At 32.5% G+C, this 23,177-nt stretch overlaps 1 protein-coding gene across 3 annotated transcripts; it reads right to left on the bottom strand.

Moving 5' to 3' along the window:
• Nucleotides 1-1,437: 1,437 nt before the first annotated feature.
• LOC143237889 (cytochrome P450 2J6-like) lies at nucleotides 1,438-21,182 on the bottom strand. 3 transcript variants are annotated; one of them, XM_076477603.1, is made up of 10 exons: nucleotides 21,028-21,182; nucleotides 20,801-20,933; nucleotides 14,889-15,125; nucleotides 13,752-13,879; nucleotides 13,255-13,361; nucleotides 11,496-11,797; nucleotides 9,632-9,750; nucleotides 7,523-7,778; nucleotides 5,562-5,749; nucleotides 1,444-4,118 (listed from the first exon to the last, which is right to left on the bottom strand). In XM_076477603.1, the coding sequence occupies exons 3-10, from the start codon at nucleotides 15,110-15,112 to the stop codon at nucleotides 3,943-3,945; spliced, it is 1,500 nt and encodes a 499-aa protein (XP_076333718.1). In that variant the 5' UTR covers nucleotides 15,113-15,125; nucleotides 20,801-20,933; nucleotides 21,028-21,182; the 3' UTR covers nucleotides 1,444-3,942. The 3 variants fall into 3 exon arrangements, with proteins under 3 accessions (XP_076333720.1, XP_076333719.1, XP_076333718.1); XM_076477604.1 differs by lacking the exons at nucleotides 20,801-20,933; nucleotides 21,028-21,182 and adding an exon at nucleotides 15,987-16,093 and having other exon boundaries at nucleotides 1,443-4,118; XM_076477605.1 differs by lacking the exons at nucleotides 13,752-13,879; nucleotides 20,801-20,933; nucleotides 21,028-21,182 and having other exon boundaries at nucleotides 1,438-4,118; nucleotides 14,889-15,049.
• Between the last annotated feature and the right edge of the window lie 1,995 nt (nucleotides 21,183-23,177).

Genomic DNA, 23,177 nt, shown 5'->3' with positions numbered 1-23,177 from the left:
CAAGTTTTGCTGTAAGAGCATTAATATTCTTAATTAATGCATCATTATAATTATGATGTAACAATTTGCAAATTCATAAAACCTGTCGTTTTCCCATTTTCTATGTCACACAAGTTAGTAATACACTGTGTTCATTTGTTAAAAGAGAAACGTTTGTTTCCTGAAGAAATGCAAGCTGTAGTAGAATTACTTCTCCACTTCACATCCACACTCCAGTAATTCACTGTGGCTTCCTCTGATGGCGATAAATCAAACTTCGACGGCGTGTTTGAAATATCTTGGGATGCCAAACATCACAATTTTCGACTTATTTGACGAAATTAATAAAAAGATAGCATTATGTTTCAGTGAAGAATAAAATTACCAGAGACCCCTGTTTTTCAAATATAAATATATTCTTCTCTGGTTAATAAATTCGCTATTACATACTCACTTTATTCAGTATCTCTGTGATCCAGGAAACACTGAACATAGGAAATAGATGGCATGGCTATGTAGTTAATGTGTCGAGTTGCCGGTCAAAGAATTCTAGACTTGATTTTGATGAAGATACTCTATACTCCCACTCATGGACACTTACTAAATGTGTCAATCCATTCTGATATTCCATTTAAAGAGCCAGACAAAGACATTTTGGTGGAGGATGCTGTTAGTTGGCTATCGTTTCTTAATTAATGACTCAAACTTGTGTATGGCTATTTTTGAACGTATGGGGTCTTTAGCCTTGTCACTTTATCCTATATCCCTTCATGATCTTTTAGGTTGAAAATTCGAACTGAAAACCCTTTTTTAATTAAAACATTTAGTCACATTTCATAAATTTTAATTTTCGTTTTACCTCATAAATAATGAGACATTTGCGTTTTTAATATCAGAAAACAAATATTGTACCTATATTGACCCTAATCATTAAGAAAACAAATATTGTACCTATATTGACCCTAATCATTAAGAATATTGGTTTATGTTTAATTAATAGACTGTTGTTCTTTACATTTTTGCCTTCATGGATGGTTTGACTTTCAACCACAAGCTGGAGCCACTGTAACATCAAAATAAAAAAAAACGTGATTTAATATTTAAGGAATTTGTTTGAAGACGCATACAATTACATTCCTAACATACATACATCAACTTTAGAATTATTTTATGTTTTTCCTGTGAGATTCTTTTCTTATCTCATTCAGCTGAGTGAAAGTAGGTTTATGATTCACTGTAGTGGTAAATATACCATATTTATTTAAAGCATGAACATTTTAATTTGTTTTGTTTGTTTTTGAATTTCGCACAAAATTACTCGAGGGCTATCTGTGCTAGCCGTTCCCTAATTTAGTCGTGTAAGACTAGAGGGAAGGCAGCTAGTCATCACCACCCACCGCCAACTCTTGGGCTACTCTTTTACCAACGAATAGTGGGATTGACCGTAACATTATAACGCCCCCACGACTGAAAGGGCGAGCATGTCTGGCGCGACGGGGATGCGAACCTGCGACCCTCAGATTACGAGTCGCACGCCTCAACAAGCTTGGCCATGCCGGGCCCATGAACATTTAAGAACAAGAGTATGCCACTCAACATAATGTTATTCTTGTATTAAATAACCAGAGCATAATTACAGTGAAGTTACTTTATTTAGATTCTGAAACTAAAGTTTATTTTTATTATATACTTTGTAGTTACAAGGAGCCCGTATGTATTATTAAGAGTTGTTTCAGCTTAAACTGCTAATATTCAAGATCCTGTGCAGACCAAAATTCCAGTTGATTGTAGCTTAAACTCCTAATATTCAAGGTTCTGTGCAGACCAATAGCCTATTAGAGCTGTAGAAGGGCTTGGCAGATACGTGGTTAGATAGGATTGCTGTGATTTCAGAGGCTAAAACCTTACCTTTCTTTACTGTTTTTCACCGAGAAATTCAACAATTTGTAAATGTGCCCTTATAAACTACATAACTGAACATGTAGTATTGAAACAACGTGATATGTGGTGTTACATGTGAAGGATTTACTAATACCACACTTCTTTCATGAATGGTTTAAAAAATATATTTTATTGGATATACTTGGGTAGCTGTTTAAAATATTTGTGCATACGTTGTGCGTGTATCAGAGATATTCTAAACTAGATATACAGAAGTTACTCCTGTAACTCAAACAAATTTACGTAATATGACTTTTCCGCACAGTTCATGGTTGGTTGTCTTTTGTGTCATGTCCTTCATGTTGTACAGTTAGTATGAATAAGGGTTTCATCTTATTTATGTATGATTAAATATAATCATTGGCATAGGTAATATAACGATTTATTGGACATAACATTGTACTAAAACTTTGCTCTTGTTTTCATTTGATATAGATACCCTCTCACTCTGCTTCAACAGTTAGTTACAGTTAATTATCAGAGAATATAGAAACTAGTTATTAATAGGCAAAAAACTTAGCACGTATTATTCTTGAATGAATAAAAGTTTATTTTATTTGAACACTTGTATGTATTTGTTCCTTCTCTGCTGTCCACGTTAAAAAATATTTTTTCTAAAGTGTTTTTAATATACTGTATTGTAAGGTTTTGATTATTTGCTGTAGGATGGCCGGCATGGTCAGGTGGTTAAGGTGCTCGACACGTAATCTGAGTGTCGTGGATTTGAATCCTTGTCTTACCAAACATGCTTGTCCTTTCAGCTGTAAAGGCGTTATAATGTGATGGTCAATAGGTGTGTAAGGCTAGCAATGTGTGATCATGAAAAGGCACTTGAAACAAAATGCTTCCCAATTTGCGTGGATTGTTCTCCGAATTTTAGAGTTTCAAGTCCTCAGCCACTAGGGGCAATATTCGAACAAACATTTTTACAGATAAATACAGATATTAGATTAAAAACAGAAATAATTGAATTGTTTGTTATTAAGCACAAAGTTACACAAAGGGCGATCTGTGCTCTGCCCATCACGGTTATCGAAACCCTGTTTCTGGCAGTATAAGTCTGCAGACATACAGCTGTGCTGCCCGGCATGACCAAGTGGTTAGGGCTCTCGACTTGTAATCTGAGGGTCCTTGGTTCGAAACCCCGTCACACAAAACATTCCCACCCTTTCAGCCGTGGGGACGTTATAATACAATGGTCAGTTCCACTATTTGTTGGTAAAAGAGTAGTCCAAGTGTAGGCGGTGGGTGATGATGACTAGCTACCCTCTCTCTAGTCTTACACTGCTAAATTAGGGACGACTAGTGCAGATAGACCTCGTGTAGCTTTGCGCGAAATTGAAACCAAACCAAACCATACATTTCCCTCAGTAAAAATCATAACAGACAACAAAATAGTCAATTGAAAATGTTAGCATTAATTTGTAGTTATGTTACCTTTAGTTGGAAGACAAGTAAGGTGTATGAATCTTTATATACTTAAAAAGTACAGCATATTTGGTTAATGACTGGAGAAATACGAGTACATGTACGAATTATAGTCACATAACTTTGTGAAAAATTCAGCAAAGAAGAATATATATATATTTCATAACCCTATTATAAAAAAGTCGAAATTATAATATACATATAAAAATAGTAATAAATCAGTGTTCACGTCAGTTCGGCCAACTACAAGTAAAACTAAACGATAGTTACAAAACATATTTTGCAGTGGTTTACTGTATTAGTAGTAATACAAAATATAAAAATAATCTAGATCTTAAACCTAGTTTACACGCTCCCGAAAGTAAGATTTTTTTTGTTGACGAAATGATGAAGTGTTATATTTAAGTTTAGGGCTGTTCAGTTCATATCAAATTTCTACTAAAAATTTGGATATAAAAAATTTAGCACTTTTGTTGGTCCATTTATGACATAATAAAAGTATTATATTTTCATGATTTTCCACTTGTAATTTTGTTTGGATTGTTTCAAATATGTTTAATATAATTCATTCGTAAAATGTTGTAAATTTTCAAATTAACGAGATAAAAAGACAATATGATGAAACTTGGTATCCCAGCTGAGTTCGAAAACTCCATCGAAATTTGGTCTCTCACCAGCAGGTAGAGCCACGGTAAAATGTTGAAGTATGGAAACGAAACAAAGAAACATTCCAATGTTGGTCAACTTCTCACCAGGACAAGAACGTTTACCTTTATACATAGATATATATAAATGTTAACGAACATTAAAATTTTGTATAAAGGACACGTAGTAAAATACTGTAACAAAAGAAACACAAGGTTGTTTAGACAAGAATTATATATCTTTCGATTGACAGAAAAGACAGAAGTAAACAGAACAACAGTCACATTATGGGCTACTCTAGCTGTAGTAACATTATTCCCTCTGTTCAATCATTTTAAAATTATGGGTAACTGTACACAGATATCTTTTTGTATAGCTTAGACACAAATTATTGAATCAAAAAGACACGAATGCCCTCCACTTATTCTAAGGTACAGCTGTAGCGAAGTATGGTACAGTTGAAAGAACTTACATACTTCACTCTAAGAAAACTAGGATAATATATATCTTTATTAAGGTAATATTCACTTACGTAAGTTCGATTTTTATTAATAGTATAGGATATGTAAAGCATATTATTATATACAAAACAGCAGAAGAGTATTATGTATGGGATATTCTATTTTGTAATTTGAAACCAGAGAGTTAATAACATGATGCTAGTCAGAACTGAGAGAACAGCGCGACTCAAACGTTTCGTGATTTGGCCTCTTCGTCGTAGTAATACATCACGGTTATGTTAACTGTTAAACAAGTTTAATTAATATTTGATTATAAACAGATAATAAAGATAATTACCTCACACACAAGTGCTTTCAGAGAACAATAACATAGGAATAAAAACCTTATGTTAATATAAGTGTTTGTCATGTTTCAGAAAATACTTTACACAGAATGAAAATATCCAAAAGCATCACAAAACAATGACACTGCACAAACAATTTTTTGAAAAGTTTTGCTTCCTGAAAAGTTTTTGCTGATTGTGACAGGTACCTGGTGGGTATGAACAAATATAGTTTTGGTTTTGTTTCATCACGTAGGAACTCTGGGAAATAGACAGTTAACTGTTTACCGGTAATAACGCATTTAATTGCCTTTATGTCCCTAATACGCTATTAAGTTTAACATAATTAAAAGTGTTTTGCTCCTCATTTTCGTTTTTATTCAATGTTCAGTGCATCACGTTGCAGTGTCCGTCAGTAGTCAGCAAGCATTGACGGATTCCAGTTGCCCTGATATCGTTTCTCCATTGTAGCAATGTCCTGACAAAACTGAAGATTTCGATGAAACGGTACGTGATGGGAAAATTTGGATGTGATTTTCGTGATTAGCAGCCAAAGCTCTATAAGGAACACCCAACAGTGTTTAAGAAGCAAAAACTTTGTTGTGCAGTGTAATGGAAAATTATACTACTTATGGTAGATAGAACAAAAATTATGATATAAAAGTTCTAACAAGTATCTGGTAAAACTTTTATAATGATAAACATCTTAGATGGGAAGTACACTGGTAAAATAAATATATAATACTATATAAAATAGATAAGTAAATTATTCTAATAATCTTACCCATAGAAAATGGAATGAAATGTTCGGGTTTCACCACAGTAGCACCGTCTTGACTGAGGAAATGTTCTGGAAAGAATTCACCTGGGTTCTTCCAGTATCTGGGGTCGTGATGGACAGCCCAGATGTTGTTCATGACAATTGTTTCTTTAGGAATATTATAGCCTTGAACAGTTGTATCTTCCCTTGTACTTGTAAATAGAATCAATATTGTATTTAAATGTTTGACTCTGTGTATTGATTTCACCTGCTTTAAAATTTTATTCATTTATCTGCTTGTCACACGTTTTACTTAATACATTTTTCCTATATTGAAAAACGATCCGCATGTGGTTGAAAAGATATGATCATGTTTAGCACAACCGTAGTGTTAAATCGTAGCGACATTTTAATAATTGTTCAGGATTTTTAAATTATTAGAACTAACAAAAATGACGTTTCTACTGTAAAAAATCAAAGACAGTTTAATACTGGTGAGTTCTTTTGAAAGTTTCAATAAAATAAAATATATAACAACAACTAATTATAAGTTTCACGTAACAATTAACTGAAATAATTAAAGCGTTATGGTTTTTAAAGTAAGGAACTTCACATATGTTATGAAAAACGCATTTAAAGATCAAAATATTAAAAAAAACGGAAGTAAGAAATGAACAGTAAACCGTTAGAAGGAAGTAATTTTTATACGCTTTAAACATCTTAAGCCTAACAACTAAGTGCCAAAACAATCTTATAGTACTATTGTTGATGAATGTTACAAAAACCTATGATAGAAACAAAACACTTATCGCTAAATCGCGTTTATTACACGAAGGCCAGAAATTAATATTCCGTCAGCAAAGATTTGCTGTTTCATTGTAGTGTGTAGCTATGATAGTGCGACCAAAAAAATAATTCGTTGGTAAAAAATATTATAGAAATTGAACTAAGGATTTATGTTAAAACATTAATGTCAAACAATCCTTTGAAAATGTTAAGGTATCAAATGCTTCCCATCAATATATGTTTTGTTGATATTCTATAAAAATCAAACTATAAGACACAAATGTTTTTTCTAATGTTTCAATTCAAACGTCCATTCTGATTACATGAGACATTCAAACGAATTCTAAGATTCTGCTTATTTTAGACTGATTCTTACACGTACTTTTATCCGTAAGAAAAGTGGTAAAAGATATATTATAACTGAATTTGTGATAAATGAAATCACTCTATATAATATGCTAATTGCCAGTTTAGTTTTAAACTCAACTATTTGGGTTCCAGTTATTACCGTGGAAAAGTCTCAAAGACTAAGAAAAATCCAACACAGTGTCCTATGTTAGTTTTGTCAATGTAAGATTTCAATAAAACGTAATAAAATAAAAATGTTTACTCAACAGTTTTGTAAAATATATCCTGTTTGACATTACAGGATTTTTCCAAGAAATAAATGTGCATTATTCTGATCACAGGATTTTTATATTGTATCCCAACTTATTATATTACAGTATTTATATTTGTCTTTAAATTAAAACTACCTTACATGCTTTATTTAATTTTAAAATTCCTTTGAAAGTTTCTAGCCAATCAGTTAGTTATACACAGCGGCTGGGAACACTGTGCCACCCAGTAATGAATAGACTCAAAATATATTGCATTATTTATATCATTCATTTATTTTACATATTTCATGTACAAAATTTATATTGGTTGTAATGAAGCACAAACTTTCACAAAGGACTATCTGTACCTTGTCCACCAGGGTATCGAAACTAGGTTTTTAGCATTTTAAGTCCGTTGACTTATCGCTGTGTCACTAAGGGGCAAGGTACAAAATAACGAACATTTGTTCAAAAATAAGCTGTTGACATGAACTGTGTAGAATCAACTATAAATACTGTTTTTAAACTAGTGATAATTAAAGATATGTTTACTGAAGAAAAGAACCTGAAATATTGTTTTATGCAAACAAAAATACTTACTATCTTAAAATACCGAGAGGGTTAACGGTCTGCCATCTTTGGACCTCATAAAGAACAGCCTGAGTGTAAGGAAGGAAAACATGGTCAGCCCAGCATGGTGACCTCTCTCTACCAATAACACTGTCAATCTCAGTTTGAACTCGTTTCTGAACATCCGGATATGCGGCTATAGTTAGGAGACACCATTCTATTGCCGTCCGTATTGGATTGCTGCCTCCAAGAAACCAAACTTGAGCATTTCCGTACAGCATGTTATCTGAGATATATTGACAAGTATCACATGTTAGTATGCAAACTAAAAGCATATATACTTATCTTGAACTTTTCTTATCCTCATTATTTAGTTACACAATTAGAGTCCAAATAAATATGTTTAAAAATACATAATAAATAATAAAAAAGATTACATTGTGGTTTAAAAATTATATATTGTTTGGTCAGAATAAAGTAAGTTACAGTGTTATTAATTAGACACTTGACTTGATTGGACATACAAATATTATAGCACTATCGGTTAGAAGCTTAATTCGGGAGGATATTTGTCGGTTATAATGCTATTTCTCAGTATCCACAGCTAAAGGGATATAGATGGGTTATAGTGTTATAAGCTTACAACTTTATATTTCAGGTTCTCAGCAAGTATCATTGTCATTAGTGGACATCTTACTTTGGCAAGACCTGGTCAAGCTACCTTGGATCTGAACGATTCATACAACCATACCTTTCTCAACTAGTTTTCCAGCATATGTGCGAAGCAGCTTATATGACAGTAATTTAATTTGCTAATAATTTGTACACGTTACGAAGTTGTATTCACTTGATAGGTTTGGTTGTATAAGAATTACAGATTTGTTGTGATTTCTTAAAACTGATGTGATTATGATTTATAAAAATAATAATGTTGGAATTTATACATAGAAGTACTACATAGATTGATATATCACAACAAGATGTATTTAATTAATAAAAAAAGTGATTTATGACATAAACATATTATATTATGCAAAATATCTTGTTTGGGGGTAAAGCTTAAAGTACGTATTTCTGACAAAAATGTGAAAGATGTGACAGATGGAGAGATGGGTTTCGTCTACTTTGTTGACTAACATCTTACATTCTAGGCATGATGCACAGGAAACATTTGTTTTGTGAAAGAAATTTTTGGTTTTACCATTAATCTTTATTGTGCAAAAGGTTTATAAATCTTCTCTGAAAAATATATTCACTACAAGTAAATGGACAGGGGGTGAACACAAATATTGACCCTCCTTGAAAATGTTGTTCATTTGTTATATCTTTTATTAGATAACAGAAAAATATGCAAAATTATATGATTTTAGAACGTATTCCGCGAAGTCTGTTTAAATATGTTCTCAAATTCTAATTTTAACACTGGATTAAATACCTGAACTACTCATGATTTTAGTTACATATTCTCATGCAAAGGGTTGTGCACCTGCTGTACTTTCTTACGCTTTCTTACAAAATATATCGTATTATCTATTTTCTGGAGAAAGATGTTATATGTTCCTGAAAAAGAAGGGATGCTATTTATATCTGGTGCAAAAAATATCGTACTTGGTAAAAGGTGGCATGTCGTATATTGTCTGGTGGGAAAAAGTTGTCGTCGTCTGACAAAGATAAAGGTTTGTTTGTTTTGTTTCTTTTTGAATTTTACACAAAGATACTCGAGGTCTATCTGTGCTAGCCGTCCCTAATTTAGCAGTGTAAGACTAGAGAGAAGGAAGCTAGTCATCACCACCCACCGCCAACTCTTGGGCTACTCTTTTACCAACGAATAGTGGGATTGACCGTAACATTATAATGCCCCTACGGCTGGGAGGGCGACCATGTTTGACGCGACAGGGATGCGAACCCGCGACCATCACCCACGCCTCAACACGCTTGGCCATGCCGGGCCTGTACTTCTCTTAAAGATAACGTATTATTTATTTATTTTGATGTAAAATATTTGAACTTGCATGAGAAATATAACGTTTTGTTTATTTCCTGGTGCAAAAACGTTGTAGTTGTCTGATATAGATAAGGTGTTATTTATTTATTTTGGTGTAAAATATTCACTTAAAAACAAAATAAAATAAAACTTGCCTGAGAAAGATGACGTTTTGTTTCTTTTCTGCCTTTCCTTCATTTCCATCAGAAAGGCGTCAATGTAATCACGGACATTGTTTTCGTCCAAAGTCTTCTTGTGGTTATCGGTTTCTTCACTAAAATAATTTTCAACTTAAGACATTTCCAAGAAAGAAGTCATTAAACATATTGTTAATTACCAACATTCCTGTCCTAGAAATCTATGAAACAATCAGTATTCTTATTATAAATATTAAAAGACATTTTATGCATTGCATTTCAATCATCGGCGAAAGTTATACATATTAGATTTTATAAAATTTTATCAGGTGTTGGATGTTTTTAAGGTTGGCCAAAAGAGAAGTTACATATAAACATTTAAATGTTATTAAAACGTGATACGATGTTAAGCATTTTATGAAATCATTGTCAAATAATATTTAAATAAGAATAGGCAGAAATAAATGTCATGTAATTTAGTTTTCGATAAAATCAATTATCTGAAATTTATCAATTGTAGGAAAAGAAGAAGTTATTATTTAGATATATCACATTATTACTAAACAAGACAAGCAAGCACTTGTCAAATATCAGTAATTGCCCAAAGATGGCAAGAATGATCAGAAACATACCAATAAACACAAGATACAACGTCAGTACCAGATGATATGAACATTTCCCAAAGATTGTCTGTAATACCCCAATAGTTTTAACACACACATACACAACTACCACCAACAGAAAAATTACCGCATCACTGTGTCATCAGATTACAAACATAAACAAACAGTAATGAGTGACCTATTCAACAGAATTACATCCTTACTTGTGGAATTCGTAGATTAATTGCATAACCTTTAAGAAGATTAACTTGTACAATTTTATTTTGGGTGAAGCGATAAAACTTACTGAAAGGTAAATGTGAACATTAATAAATTAACATAATTCATACTAAGTAATACAGACTGGAAACAATGTTTCATGCAAGATTAAACCATCTTTATTCAAATTAAAGTCAAGCACAGTGTGCACATTTTGGTAAGGGAGCTGGATGGATGTCTTCCACTTGACCTGTACAATGACTAACGAGTTATCTTCCCTCAAGATGTCTTCCCGTCAACCAACGTCCTTGAGATCCTGCACAGACTGGTCAAATCTAATATTTTTCTACATAATCCATGTAACTAGTAATTGTGTTAAACATAATGGACACTTTTACCTCTAGATATCCAACGTCATACCAGTAATGGACACTTTAACCTCTAGATATCCAACGTCATACCAGTAATGGACACTGTTGTAACTGACATTCTTAAACAAACGCATTGTTATATCTGATGGGGAGAGGAATTTTTTTACTGGAGAACAAGAAAGAAACAAAATCAGCTAGAATAAAGTTAAATCAACGGATTTTTAGATCACGTGTTATAAAAAAACCGAATTAGACGAGACGGATTACAAATAATCACAATAAAATATAATGGTAGTAAACATATGTTATGACTGAATATCGTACACATTAGGTGTAGAAATTGTAGTTTAAAGTAAAGGTTATGGGCAAATGTACACAAGAAAGATATAAATCAACCTAATTCTTAAAACCAATAGTGTCATCTGTGAAATACATCAGTTCTGAAAATGTATACAACACTGATATTATAAAAAAAGATTATCACTGTTAACAAAAGCTCTTGGATTGAATGCAACTACGGTAATATAATTATTCTTTGATAATGAACTAAACGGACTAATTTTGCTTGGTATAGTTCTAGTATATCACGAAATCAATAACCCTGAAAGTGCTTTAATATGTTATTCTACTACATGAAATTCAAAGTGTATTTTGAATAATAAGTTATTTAAATTAAATGTATGTGCTTACCGAATGAACGACAGTAATTGTTCTGATGTCTCTTGAAATTTCCTTGATTCCTTAGGTTTTAATAAAGACAAAAAGCGTTTCATCCAGGGAAAGAAGGTTTTAAGGTCAAACTGTTTGATGTAATCTTGAAATTCAGTGGCTCTTTTATCTAGGTATTTTCTTGTTGGGTCATCGTAGTCAAATCTCCGACCAAAGACAAATGCAGATATTATGTTAGACATGCTTGGGACTAGAAGTTTTCGAATGTCACAAACAGTACCGTCCAGAGAGGCCAGATGAGCCAAGATAATGTTGATTTCATCCTAAGCTCAAAGAAGTAATAAAAGTAGGTTTTACAAAATAAATTTACTCAAGAACGATATTCAAAATAGAAAATTATGTTGTACGTTATACTTTTAATTTGGAAAAAATTAATGTTTTCAGACTATTTGTAGCAAAACAAATACTGAATTATTTTTAATTTTATGAATTTTCTCTTATCTAAAAGCATATAAATTTAAGATATATAAAAGAGTTAAAATATTTCAACAGATATACACACACTCACACACACACACATATATATATAAATATATAGTGGTTTAACAAAGATAACGTGGGTTAAAGCATTAAACAGTTTTCCAATACAATATAAAGTCCTCATATTCAACATTGCCACTTTTACTGCTCTCTTCTGGATAGTGACACTAAAGAGTCACTTGTCATAGTGACACTAAATTTCCATCAGGAGTCACTGTTCCATTGGATTTTATTACTGCCATTCATCTGACTGACAATTATAGTTCTATTCTACTGTTGCCCCAGTTGCATCAGGCATCCGTCAGACAAGATGATCCGCCATCCTGCACCCAAACGGCTTCAACTGTAACCTTGCTAAGACAGGTTAATGGGAGCTACGCCTTGCCTAAGAGTGAAAAAAAGACTACATCTGCTAAAGAAAGGATAATTACCTTACTGTTATCCTGACAATTGATATCCATTGGTGGATGAAGTTTAACGTCATATCCAGAGAGATAGAAGATCTACCATTGGTGAACAGAATTCGAACAACTTGCATTGTGCTAAGGACACAATTTTAATGACTAATTCACAAGGGAAACTATAAACAAATTAGATATTATTAGTGAAAGTGAAAAGAAATGTTTAAGTGTTAACTATGGGAAAACAAAGTGCATGGTAATTATGTATTTATTGTCAAAGTGGATATACAATACATAAGATAAGTTAATAAATTCTACTACCTGAGAGTCTGCAAAAGAAACGTTCTTAAATCCGATAAAAAAAATGATAAAAGACATGTTTATGAAAATGAAAGCGCTACTGACAAATAGTAAAACTTCTATTGAAGACAAAGTTAAGAGCTTTGGATTTTTATGCCGTACCATGTTTCAGGAATAAGTCAACATATGGAACAATATCGCCAGATGTGGATAAGGGAATTGAAGCAATTGAGTTTAATTCTTAAGGCACATATCGAATATATGTTTGACAAGTCACACTTTAAATGAAAATATTTCGTCTAGAACAAATTTTATTACAAAGGTACTGATTAACTTCAGAAATACCCATTAGAGTTTCTTGGATGCGTTATGAGGAAAAAAGGAACTGAATATCTGATTGTAACTAGAAAGACTGTCGAAGAAGAAACAGGGGAAAACATTGGTAAATGTATATCAATATTTTATCTAAATCGATGAACGTACGTATAAAGTTTTTCTCGACTAACTTTAGAAAGTTTATGTCATAGACTTCTACTGACCTGGATGTGGTCTTCCATTTTTGTTTTTCCAAAACCAAGATTTCGTAAAATATGTACTGAAAATCGACGTTGTTCTCTCCACAAATTTCCATTTGCAACTGCAATATCTGGAAATAAGTTAAACTATTATACAGCACACAAGCGTCTGTTAAGTTCCATAATTAATTATTATTATTATAACTGTTTAATGATAAGATCGAAAGATAAACTGGACTTGTCCTAAGAAAAACAATAAATGACTTTAATCATTATGAAAAACACAATTGCAGTGCGATATAGAACCTGTTTTTAAATAACACCAATGTTTTTTTATGTAATTATATTTCCCAACAACTTTAGAGAGCATTAAAAAGAACCTGTAATTAAAATGGTTCTTCTTAAATTAGATAATGGACCTTTTGGTTTGTGTTAGGAAAATAATTATAAACTATATTATATATTTAACTACATAAAAAACTATAAAACGCACAGAAAATTATTTCACAATTATCCCTTACTTATGTTTTCTGATGGTCCTTGTAATTGAACATCCGGTGGACGGTCTAAAAAAATGTCACTGTTCATAGCTTCCTTGACGGCAAGAAAATCACATAAGACCACGACATTTTTACTTCCCACTTGGACGCTAACAATGAAAATACTAGATGTATTAACACAATGAATTCACTATTGAACATCTGCCACACGACTGATAGATTCTCTGAATACTTCCATAGAAATATTAGGCATTATTTGATAACGATCTAAGGATATCATGGTGACACGTTTTGTGCCTAACGGACAAAACCATTAAGTCCAATACATATATATCTTTAGCAATATTTTGTCCTGTTAATATAAGTTATCTCACTATTAAACACAAAAAAATGTTTTTCTTCCTAACACGTCCCATGGTATTAATTACAGTCTCTCTGTTTCAGAAATCATCTGACCAAGAACCCAGCAAAACAAACAAACAGTCATTGTTATGAAATAAACCTTAATGGCGCCAATAACTCTCGAGAAATAAGTTTCGAGTATACACGTAAAGACAATGAGATACGAAGTTTATATCGTTTCATTTATATTTTGAAGTTTACAGTCAGTTTATCATATGACAAAATTAACAATGAAGTGTAAACCATGAAGCTAGAGATATTACTTACTACGTTTCATAAAATCTCTTTCTTGTGTATTTTCACTGTGTAGTTAAAAAAATGAAACTGTTTTTAACATTAACTACACGTGCTTTTACAGTATACAGAAATATGATTTTATTATGGATAAAATTATGAGTAATTATTTAATTTACAAATGTTTCATCCATTGTACATACATTAAAAACTGATTTATCGAAAGTAGGCCCGACAATTTCATAAAATAAACTTTACACCGATAAATTATTTATTCACATAAAATAAGCAGATAAAAGTATACAATACAAGATGTTTATTCAGAAAATATTTCGATTTCACAAATTCGCATCGCAATTTACCTTTATCCTAATACATTTTGAGCTAATAAAGAGTTTTTATAGTAACTAATAAATACACTCCAATAAAACGTAACATTAATAAACAAGATATAAATAAAAATACCAATCTTGAAAATTTATAAAGTACAGTTTATTTATACAGTTTATAAAGTACGAATACCTGAACACGTTTCCATACTTCTTACTGAGTTTTGATAAATCCAGGAAAGGTTTATTGCTAAGGAAAGGAAGATATCCGACGATGGGAAGACCGAAGGGACCTGGTGGAAAGTTGCATGGTCGTCTTAAGAACCAACGAAGGATCACGAACACGAAAAGAACTGAAGTAAATGTTATAGCAAAAGTAGAGTTCACCAAAGTTCCTGTTAAGCTTTCTTCTATCATTTTAAGTACTGGTCTGAAAGAGAAAGTGCCCAAACAATTAGTTGATCATCTGTTTTCTACACTTCAGTGCATTGTAGTTGATGAGATGAAACGAAGATTTCTGTTGCTTGGAGCTGAAGTTTATCGTATATTTACGTTAATCTAATATTCGTATTAACACAATGCACACACATTTAGGTCAAGAAGTTTGTGGGACACGTAATTAGCAGTTCTAATACTTTATTTCTTGAAAAACAAACGGATATTTGAATGTAGGTTACTTATGAACTATGCAATGTCAGAGTGCAGATTTATCGAGGTCGAAATCTAAAGTTCAATGTTCATTTGTTAAATTTCGCAAGAAGCCATTTAAAGGTTATTTCTCTTAGTTTACACTAAGTGATGGTCTAGAGATCAGACATCTTGTAAACGTTATACATCGACAACCCTCCGGCTGTTGTAATCGAATAGTATGATTTATCGTAATATTAGATCAACCCCAGATAGCACGTGTTCAACAGTCCGATTCTGGATTCGTATTGAATTTGTTGGCTTTGTTTCAGTACTGGTCGTATTTCATCGTCCCTTTATCGTGTGTACAGTGCTTACCATCAACACTCGGACCAACTGTGGTCCCGTGTTAGTAGCACTTACCACGTTTATTATATATATATATATGTATGCACAAACCTATTCTTGGTATTAAAACTATAAGTTATACAATTGATTAATGAAGATATTTTGTAGAAAAAACGTCATCAACGCAAATTTTTAATTTAAAACTTTATGTTATGCAATTATATTAAAATTATATATATTTATAAAAGTACATATCATATTTTACACTATTGTTGACACTAATGTCCGGTACTCGAACACGAGAAACTCAAATAACCTGGCTTTTGTTTCCCTCAGAGACGTTCACCGATCCATTTCCTAAGGTGACGTCCAATACATGTTGTTCACCGAATCAGATTCAGGATCATAGGTCTACCCACTCACTTCATGAAGATAGTAATCAATTCTAAACAAGTGGCAGACTATATACTAACTCATGGTTGTTTTTTCCCCATAGCTTAGTTACTGTCGAACCCTCCCCTGTCCCTGATTCAAGCAGTTTCATTTGATATTTTGTCTCAACTTCGTCTACTTGCTTCTCACTCAGAGAGAAAACTCCTACAACGTTCTCGTCCTCGCCTTCACTTTGTCGCACCGACCAAAGCCCAGCATAGCCAGGTGGATGAGGCACTCGACTCAAAATTTGAAGGTCATGGGCTCGAATTCCCGTTACACCAAACATGCTCGCCCTTTCAGTCGTGGGGACGTTATAAAGTTACGGTCAATCCCACTATACATTGGTAAAAGTGAAGCCCAAGACATGGTGGTGGGCGGTGATGAGTAGCTGCTTTCCCTCTAGTCTGACATTGCTAAATTATGAACGGCTAGCGCAGGTAGCCCTCGAATAGCTTTTTGCGAATTTCAAAAACAAACAAACAAACAAATAATTCTGCTAGCGGGGTAAAGGAGAATTGATCAATCTTCGAGCACTCTTAGGAGTAACTTTTCTTTAAGAAACACTTACCTTATACCAAAACAACTGGCAGATTAAAAGGTTAAAGCTTATTTATTTATTGTTACTGAATTCCGACTGAACATGCGCATTACTGCCACATATATATCAACATATATAAACTCGACGCGTTTTGCTGAGAGCACTTGTTATTTAAAACTTCACAAGTTACAATAAATTATAATACTTTTACAGCCACAATTATAAGTTGTATCAACTCGAAAATATAAATATTTATAAATACTTTATTTGTACATGTTACCTTCTGCACTGATTTACGAAAAATATATTGACCACACAAAAGAAGAGGTTAGTATTTTGAATTTGAAAATGAAATTATTACTGGATCTATCGTTTTGGCCTAACATATGTTACACCACTTTAAGCTTGTAAACAAAATAAAACATACGATTGGAAATTTAGCTTTCTCACAATGAAACTATATGTATACAGAGCCCATACGAATAATGAACTATGAATGTTTAAGAATGATTCAATTATCTTTGGGTAAAACAAAGCAAGCATGACTTTATTGATAATGAGATAGCTATAGATTCAGTTTTTCATGAATATTATATCCGTACCAACTTGAATACCAGGTTATGAAAAAACTTTGTTTTGAAAAAAGTATAGAAAATTATTATTTATTATTTCATAAAATTCGCCATTTTCACAATATATATTAAGCACATGCAGGACAGCTATATGAAACTGCCGATGTCTATCTTACACAAGATATTAAAATTAAGAATGTATCGTTCAGAGTTAATCAGCCTTAGATTTTACGTGCAGGAGGACAACTCCGTACTAAATATAAACGTACTGTGCATTTTTGTGTATATGATCAAATACAGGAATTTACTCTATGTAAATAAATAGTGCATGTGTCGATTTTATTTTTAATCTAATGAAGGTTTTACCTACCTTTGTATTTGCTGTCTATTGCATAAGAATCCTTTACAGAATGGTTTACCCTTTTCATGTACTGCTGGATCAACTTACTGAACTAGTGTTTTAATGTAATTACATTCAAAGAACTTTTCCCATGATTGTGTCCAAGTAAAGAGGTATAACTGAATCATGCAAGTTGTTATTGTGAATGAGACACATGAATCAAGTTGTTGATTCAACAGAACATCATGTACAGGAAGCTTATGCATGACATTCAGTAGTGTTAGATGTCAGCATAATAAAAAACATTAGTTTTATTGTCAAACATTACCCTTTAGGTGAAGCTTTCCAAAAATGGATGGACAAAAGATCCAACGCCCTCAACTTCTGCATTACAACAACATTCATATATAAGTATAGCAAAATATTTGAAAACTATAACAGAAGAGCAAGAATTCAATGATACTGAAAGTTGCACAGTAGTAGCTGTAGTATTAAGAATTCCCTCTTGTCTATTAAACCAGTTTGAACACTTCAAATCAGGTTCGGTTGAGTGATGCTGCTTTTGTCATATTAAGTAGTAACGCTATACAGAATGATACACAAAATAAATTTTGTGAAGAAACTATGTATAACACACAACAAATTTTGATTCGAATGGTCGTTAAGTATATAAAGTACAATAGCTGACAGTTTGAGAGGAGGAACATTGATATTTACCATTTCCCTTCACTATCCTATTTACTTGTGAGATAGAAATCACATCATCCAATATTATCCAAAATGCCAGGAGTCTGCTAAAGATGAAGTTGTTTTTTATTACTATTTCGGAATTCTCTCTGGATTTCAGGATATATTAGTATCTTTGAATGGATGGTATGCACAATGGCCAATGTTTGAGGTTGCAAATAAATATTGATGGACTTCTCTCATGGGAAACTTCCAGCGAACGGTTCTGCCGAATTTTGGGAATCCTTTAGGGCTTTCATTAAGTTCTTACAGTTATAACTGAATCTCTCTGTGGTAATAAATAATACATTTCATCTGAAGAATTCCTAGCAATGTTTTTGCAGGATATTATATATTTGGAGGCAACATTTGAGTTTCAAGACTACAGATTGACCATGAAAGTATTCTCAATAGTATGTGATATGATGAGACGGTTGTTCGTTAAAGATACTATATCATAAAATAGCGATGGCAAATGCAGACAATCCAGAAAGTATGTATCAAATCGAATGACATACTTAGAAATACAAAGAGATGTTACTTTTAATGAAATGGTGGATGAGATCATCATTTAGGGCTGCAACCATTCCAGTTATCTATTGGAATGGTTTAACAATTTCCACTGGATTATATACATTTAGCTTGTTTAGGGGTCTTAAGACATTTGTCACATTTCTGAATGAAAGGTTGTCTAAAATGTCAATTGCTTTCTTATAGTATTTCATATTTATCAGAAAAAAACCTGTTTAGTCTTAAACAGCACATTCCTTTGAAGTTTGCTAGGAAACTTAAATCTTTGCAAGAGATCGATCACTGGAAGACAATCGAATTTCGTCAGTTTCTGCGTTATACGGCCCTGTGGTTTTATAAAACATTCTTGATGAAGCTGTTTACAGAAATGTCCTACTTCTGTTTTCTGGTGCATATATCTTTAAAAGTCTTAAGTTGTACTTAACGGGTTGTTAAGCACAATATGTTTTAGTGCCTTTTGAACAGCGTTAGTTTGTGGGAGTTTAATGTTGGGATATCATGTTCCTGGATTGGTTAATTTTGTATATGATACTATTTTTTATGGATATTTTAGATTCATTTTCAACTTTTCCCTTTTAAAATATCCCGAAAACTTTAAAGGATTTTGTTAGAAAGCCTCTCACACCATTAGAACAAATAGCTCAAAACATATATGAACACAGTTGTAGACAAAAGCAGAGTTCTCAACAAGCAAGAATGAAATACAGATAAAGAAGGAACGTGTTGATGGTCCAGTACTAGAAAATCTGACAGTTTCTGATCCTGTAAACAACTATTTTTGAGGAACTTATGTTTTAAAGTAACTACAGGGAATAATTATGTTACGGGTAATGATTACGGTGCTATTATACATAATATAGTAATAAGCTATGATTTAAACTGTTTAGTTGACGCGAAGTTTATGCACAAGGAATTGTTTCTTTCAGTATCCACTGGTTTCTAGCTTTCTGATTATGTATCATGTAGTAAATATTTCAGAAAGATTATATTATGCTAGATTAGTTGTTGACAAGTGTTTTTTCTTTCTTTTGGCAAGAAGTTTGTAGCAATTCCTTTGTTACATAGAAATATAAAGTAATGATGTGTTTATGATTTGATTTCGTGTAATTTGATACATAGGATTATGCAACTATATTTGTATTGAAACTTTTTTATGTGAGGTAAATAGGATGTTATTGTAGCTAGATATTTAGAGACCATATATATTTGCCAATTGATTGAGAAGATTTTTCATTTGTCTTGTCACAACATAATATTCTTTACACATTCCATTAGGATGTTTTATACTGTGGAGTTTATGTTAAAACATTAAATAGATATTGTACCACAGCCCTCGGTAGAGGAAAGTGTTATGTTTTTGTGTGTAGCCAACTTACAGTAGGAAGGACAGATTAAGAAGGGCTGCTAAAATATTGAAGAATCTACTGCCAAATGTGATTTCTTTTATTTCTTCTGGTCTTCTGAAACGGTGAAACAATTAGGGATCGAATCCCCGTTACACCAAACATATTCGCCCTTTTAGCTGTGAGGGCTTTATAATGTTACGGTCAATCTCACTATTCATTGGTGAAAGAGTAACCGCTGGGTGGTGATGACTAGCTGCTATCCCTCTAGTCTTATACTGCTAACGTAGGTACGGCTAGCGCAGTTAACAAAAACAAACAAACAAAGTCTTTTCGTGTGAGCTTGCATTCTAGATAACAAGTTATAGTAAGCTTATCTGAGGTTTTGTCGAATAAAATGTTTGTTTGTTTGTTTGTAGTTAAGCTCAAAGTTAAAACAGGATATCTGTGCTTCGTTGCAAGTTTCTAAATCCAGTTTTTAACTTTCTATATCATCAGATATATCGCTGTGTAATTAGGTGAGGGAGGACTGAATATTGTCACTCTTATTGTTTAACACCATATGTAAAGTTATCTTGACTAAACTGTAAGTTTTAATTTCATATCTTCCTTAGTGTATAGTAGTTAAACCAAATATATACATACCTATGTTTAGTGATACCTTATCAGGAGAACATAATATAGTATATCATAATAGTATATCAGTGGGTGTTTGATGTGAATTCAGCCAGTAAAGGACGGCGAACAATTTAGACTTAGTCATCAACGTCAAAGATTTCTGAAAGAAAGATTAAATTCATGATTTATCTCACGTCTTGAAGATAAGAGTTACTTATGTTGAATAACTATAGTTTCTAGAAATGTTTAAGTACCTTTAACCGTTGCTTTAACTCGTTCAACCGTTACCCAATTTACTAAATATGTTACACAGTTAATCGTCTGTGGTCCTTCATACTCAGATTCTGCGGACAACTTTATCCTTATTTATCGTCTCTTCAAGCTGCTTACATTATCTGTCACTTTTTAGCTTCAGTTTAAATATATAACATAATGTTAGGTCACAGAGGCATCAATGTGTAGAAGATGTTTGTGCACTTTATTCATATACTACGTAAGCTATTATCAAGATACAAGGGTGAAATAAACTGATGCAATGCTTTTCAAACTCTTATATGTAAGGTTTTTTTTTGTTACGTTACTGTCATCACAGAACAGCAAAAAACCCATATTATGCAGCTTGCCTTTAAAATGGATATCCTTGAAAATACATTTGAAACCTCGAGTTCCTTTCAGAGCAACAGAGATTCAGTGCGCGATAACAAATGGATTTAAAAATGGCATTGAACTTATCAAGGGATAATAACGTTTTTAGAGATCAAAGTTGAAAATCGTTTTTGGTTTTTAAATAAACAGCAGTATTCCATGACAGACGTTACTGGTCCTACTCAGCATTTCCGAAGTGTTAGCAATGCCGTTACTCCAGTAATTTAACCGAATGACCTGCAGATTGCGAGGCAGGAGTTAAAACCAGGTTTCAGGTACAAAGTACAACATGGTAATTGTGTTATTTTGTTTTGTTAAATTTCTCGCAAAGTTACTCAATGTTTTGAAGTGATATAGTAGGGTGAAAGCAGATAGTCAGCATCCTCTAACGCCAACAGTTGGGAAAATCTTTACCAACAAATACTGAAATTGGCTGTTAACCATAACTCCCACCATGTTAAAGTGACGAATACGTTCATGGAAGGAATTAGACCTAATGACCTACAGATTGCGAGATAAACGTTGTAACCCAGGTTTATGGGAAATATATAATGCACTCTAGATGTCAGGAATTAAAAGATAAAGATTCCAAATTAAGGAATACTACTGAGTAACAGTATTTTATGATATATTAAACATAACTGTTGTATTATACTTAAACAAAGGGAAAATTCCTATCTTCTGTGGCTCTCCACCTATTGCTTACATCTCTTAATCAATAAGAATGCATTTATTTTTAGGACCTTAAAGGATTGTTTTAGGAGTTAGTTCTGACCCCCTCTTATCCATGTAAATCCACTATGTCCACTTTCTTAATATGTGTATATGCCAATAATTTGTAACCAATTTGAAGGAAAAATGCAACATAATATTACACCCCCACCTCTTATGGAACGACACAGGAGTTGAGGTTTTGTTTCACTCCCTCGGTCTCTATATTTCTTGTTCGTTATTCAGCTAATACCTATGGATCTTTCATCAGTGTAAAATGTTGTTCTCTGGTGTTGATTCTGTTTAATCATTTAGATATTATTTAAAATATATAACTGTAATGTTCCTATTTCAATCATCACTAAGAAATTCTGTTTAAAATGACGTATCAAGTGAACAAACTCTAAAATAAGAAGACCATATACAATAGATTTAATAGTTTGATGAATAATAAATGTGCCACATTCATATTACTCTTTCACTGTCAGTTTTCACGCTATTTTTCTGCTTCTGTAGAATATTATTCAGCTGGTTCTACATGTCTAATATCATTGTATAGAATCTCATTCTGCTCGTTATACATGTCTACTATCATGTATCTTACCAACTAACTGATATATTTTGACAGCTTTATATATAAGAATCTTTATCTCCATACACAGATGGCTAGTAATAGTTTTCAATGGTTTCATCTTTCGTTGTATCTATATCTGAATGTCCAACAAGCATTGTGCTATGTTCTAATTCTAATGCTGGCTGTAACATTCCTTTGGAGTGACGTTCCTTCCTTGGTATTTATTGTATCATTCTCATTACATTTAGGCCTTCCCATCAGTGATAATAATTTTACTGTAGTTTTCTAACCTCTAGTGATAAGTTCACTGTGACATATATCCAGATTCTCATATTATAATAACCGTTTATTATTTCTTCTCCCTATTTTATCAACAGTTTACATTTCGTCATTATTTACTTCATGAAGTATTTATTACTTAACTACTGTCTATGTTTCAGTATTCTTTCTAATTGATTTCTTACATTGGCTATT

This window comes from Tachypleus tridentatus, chromosome 13, assembly GCF_004210375.1.
Source record: "Tachypleus tridentatus isolate NWPU-2018 chromosome 13, ASM421037v1, whole genome shotgun sequence".
NCBI lineage: Eukaryota > Metazoa > Arthropoda > Merostomata > Xiphosura > Limulidae > Tachypleus > Tachypleus tridentatus.
This window is presented reverse-complemented; position numbering and strand designations above follow the sequence as displayed.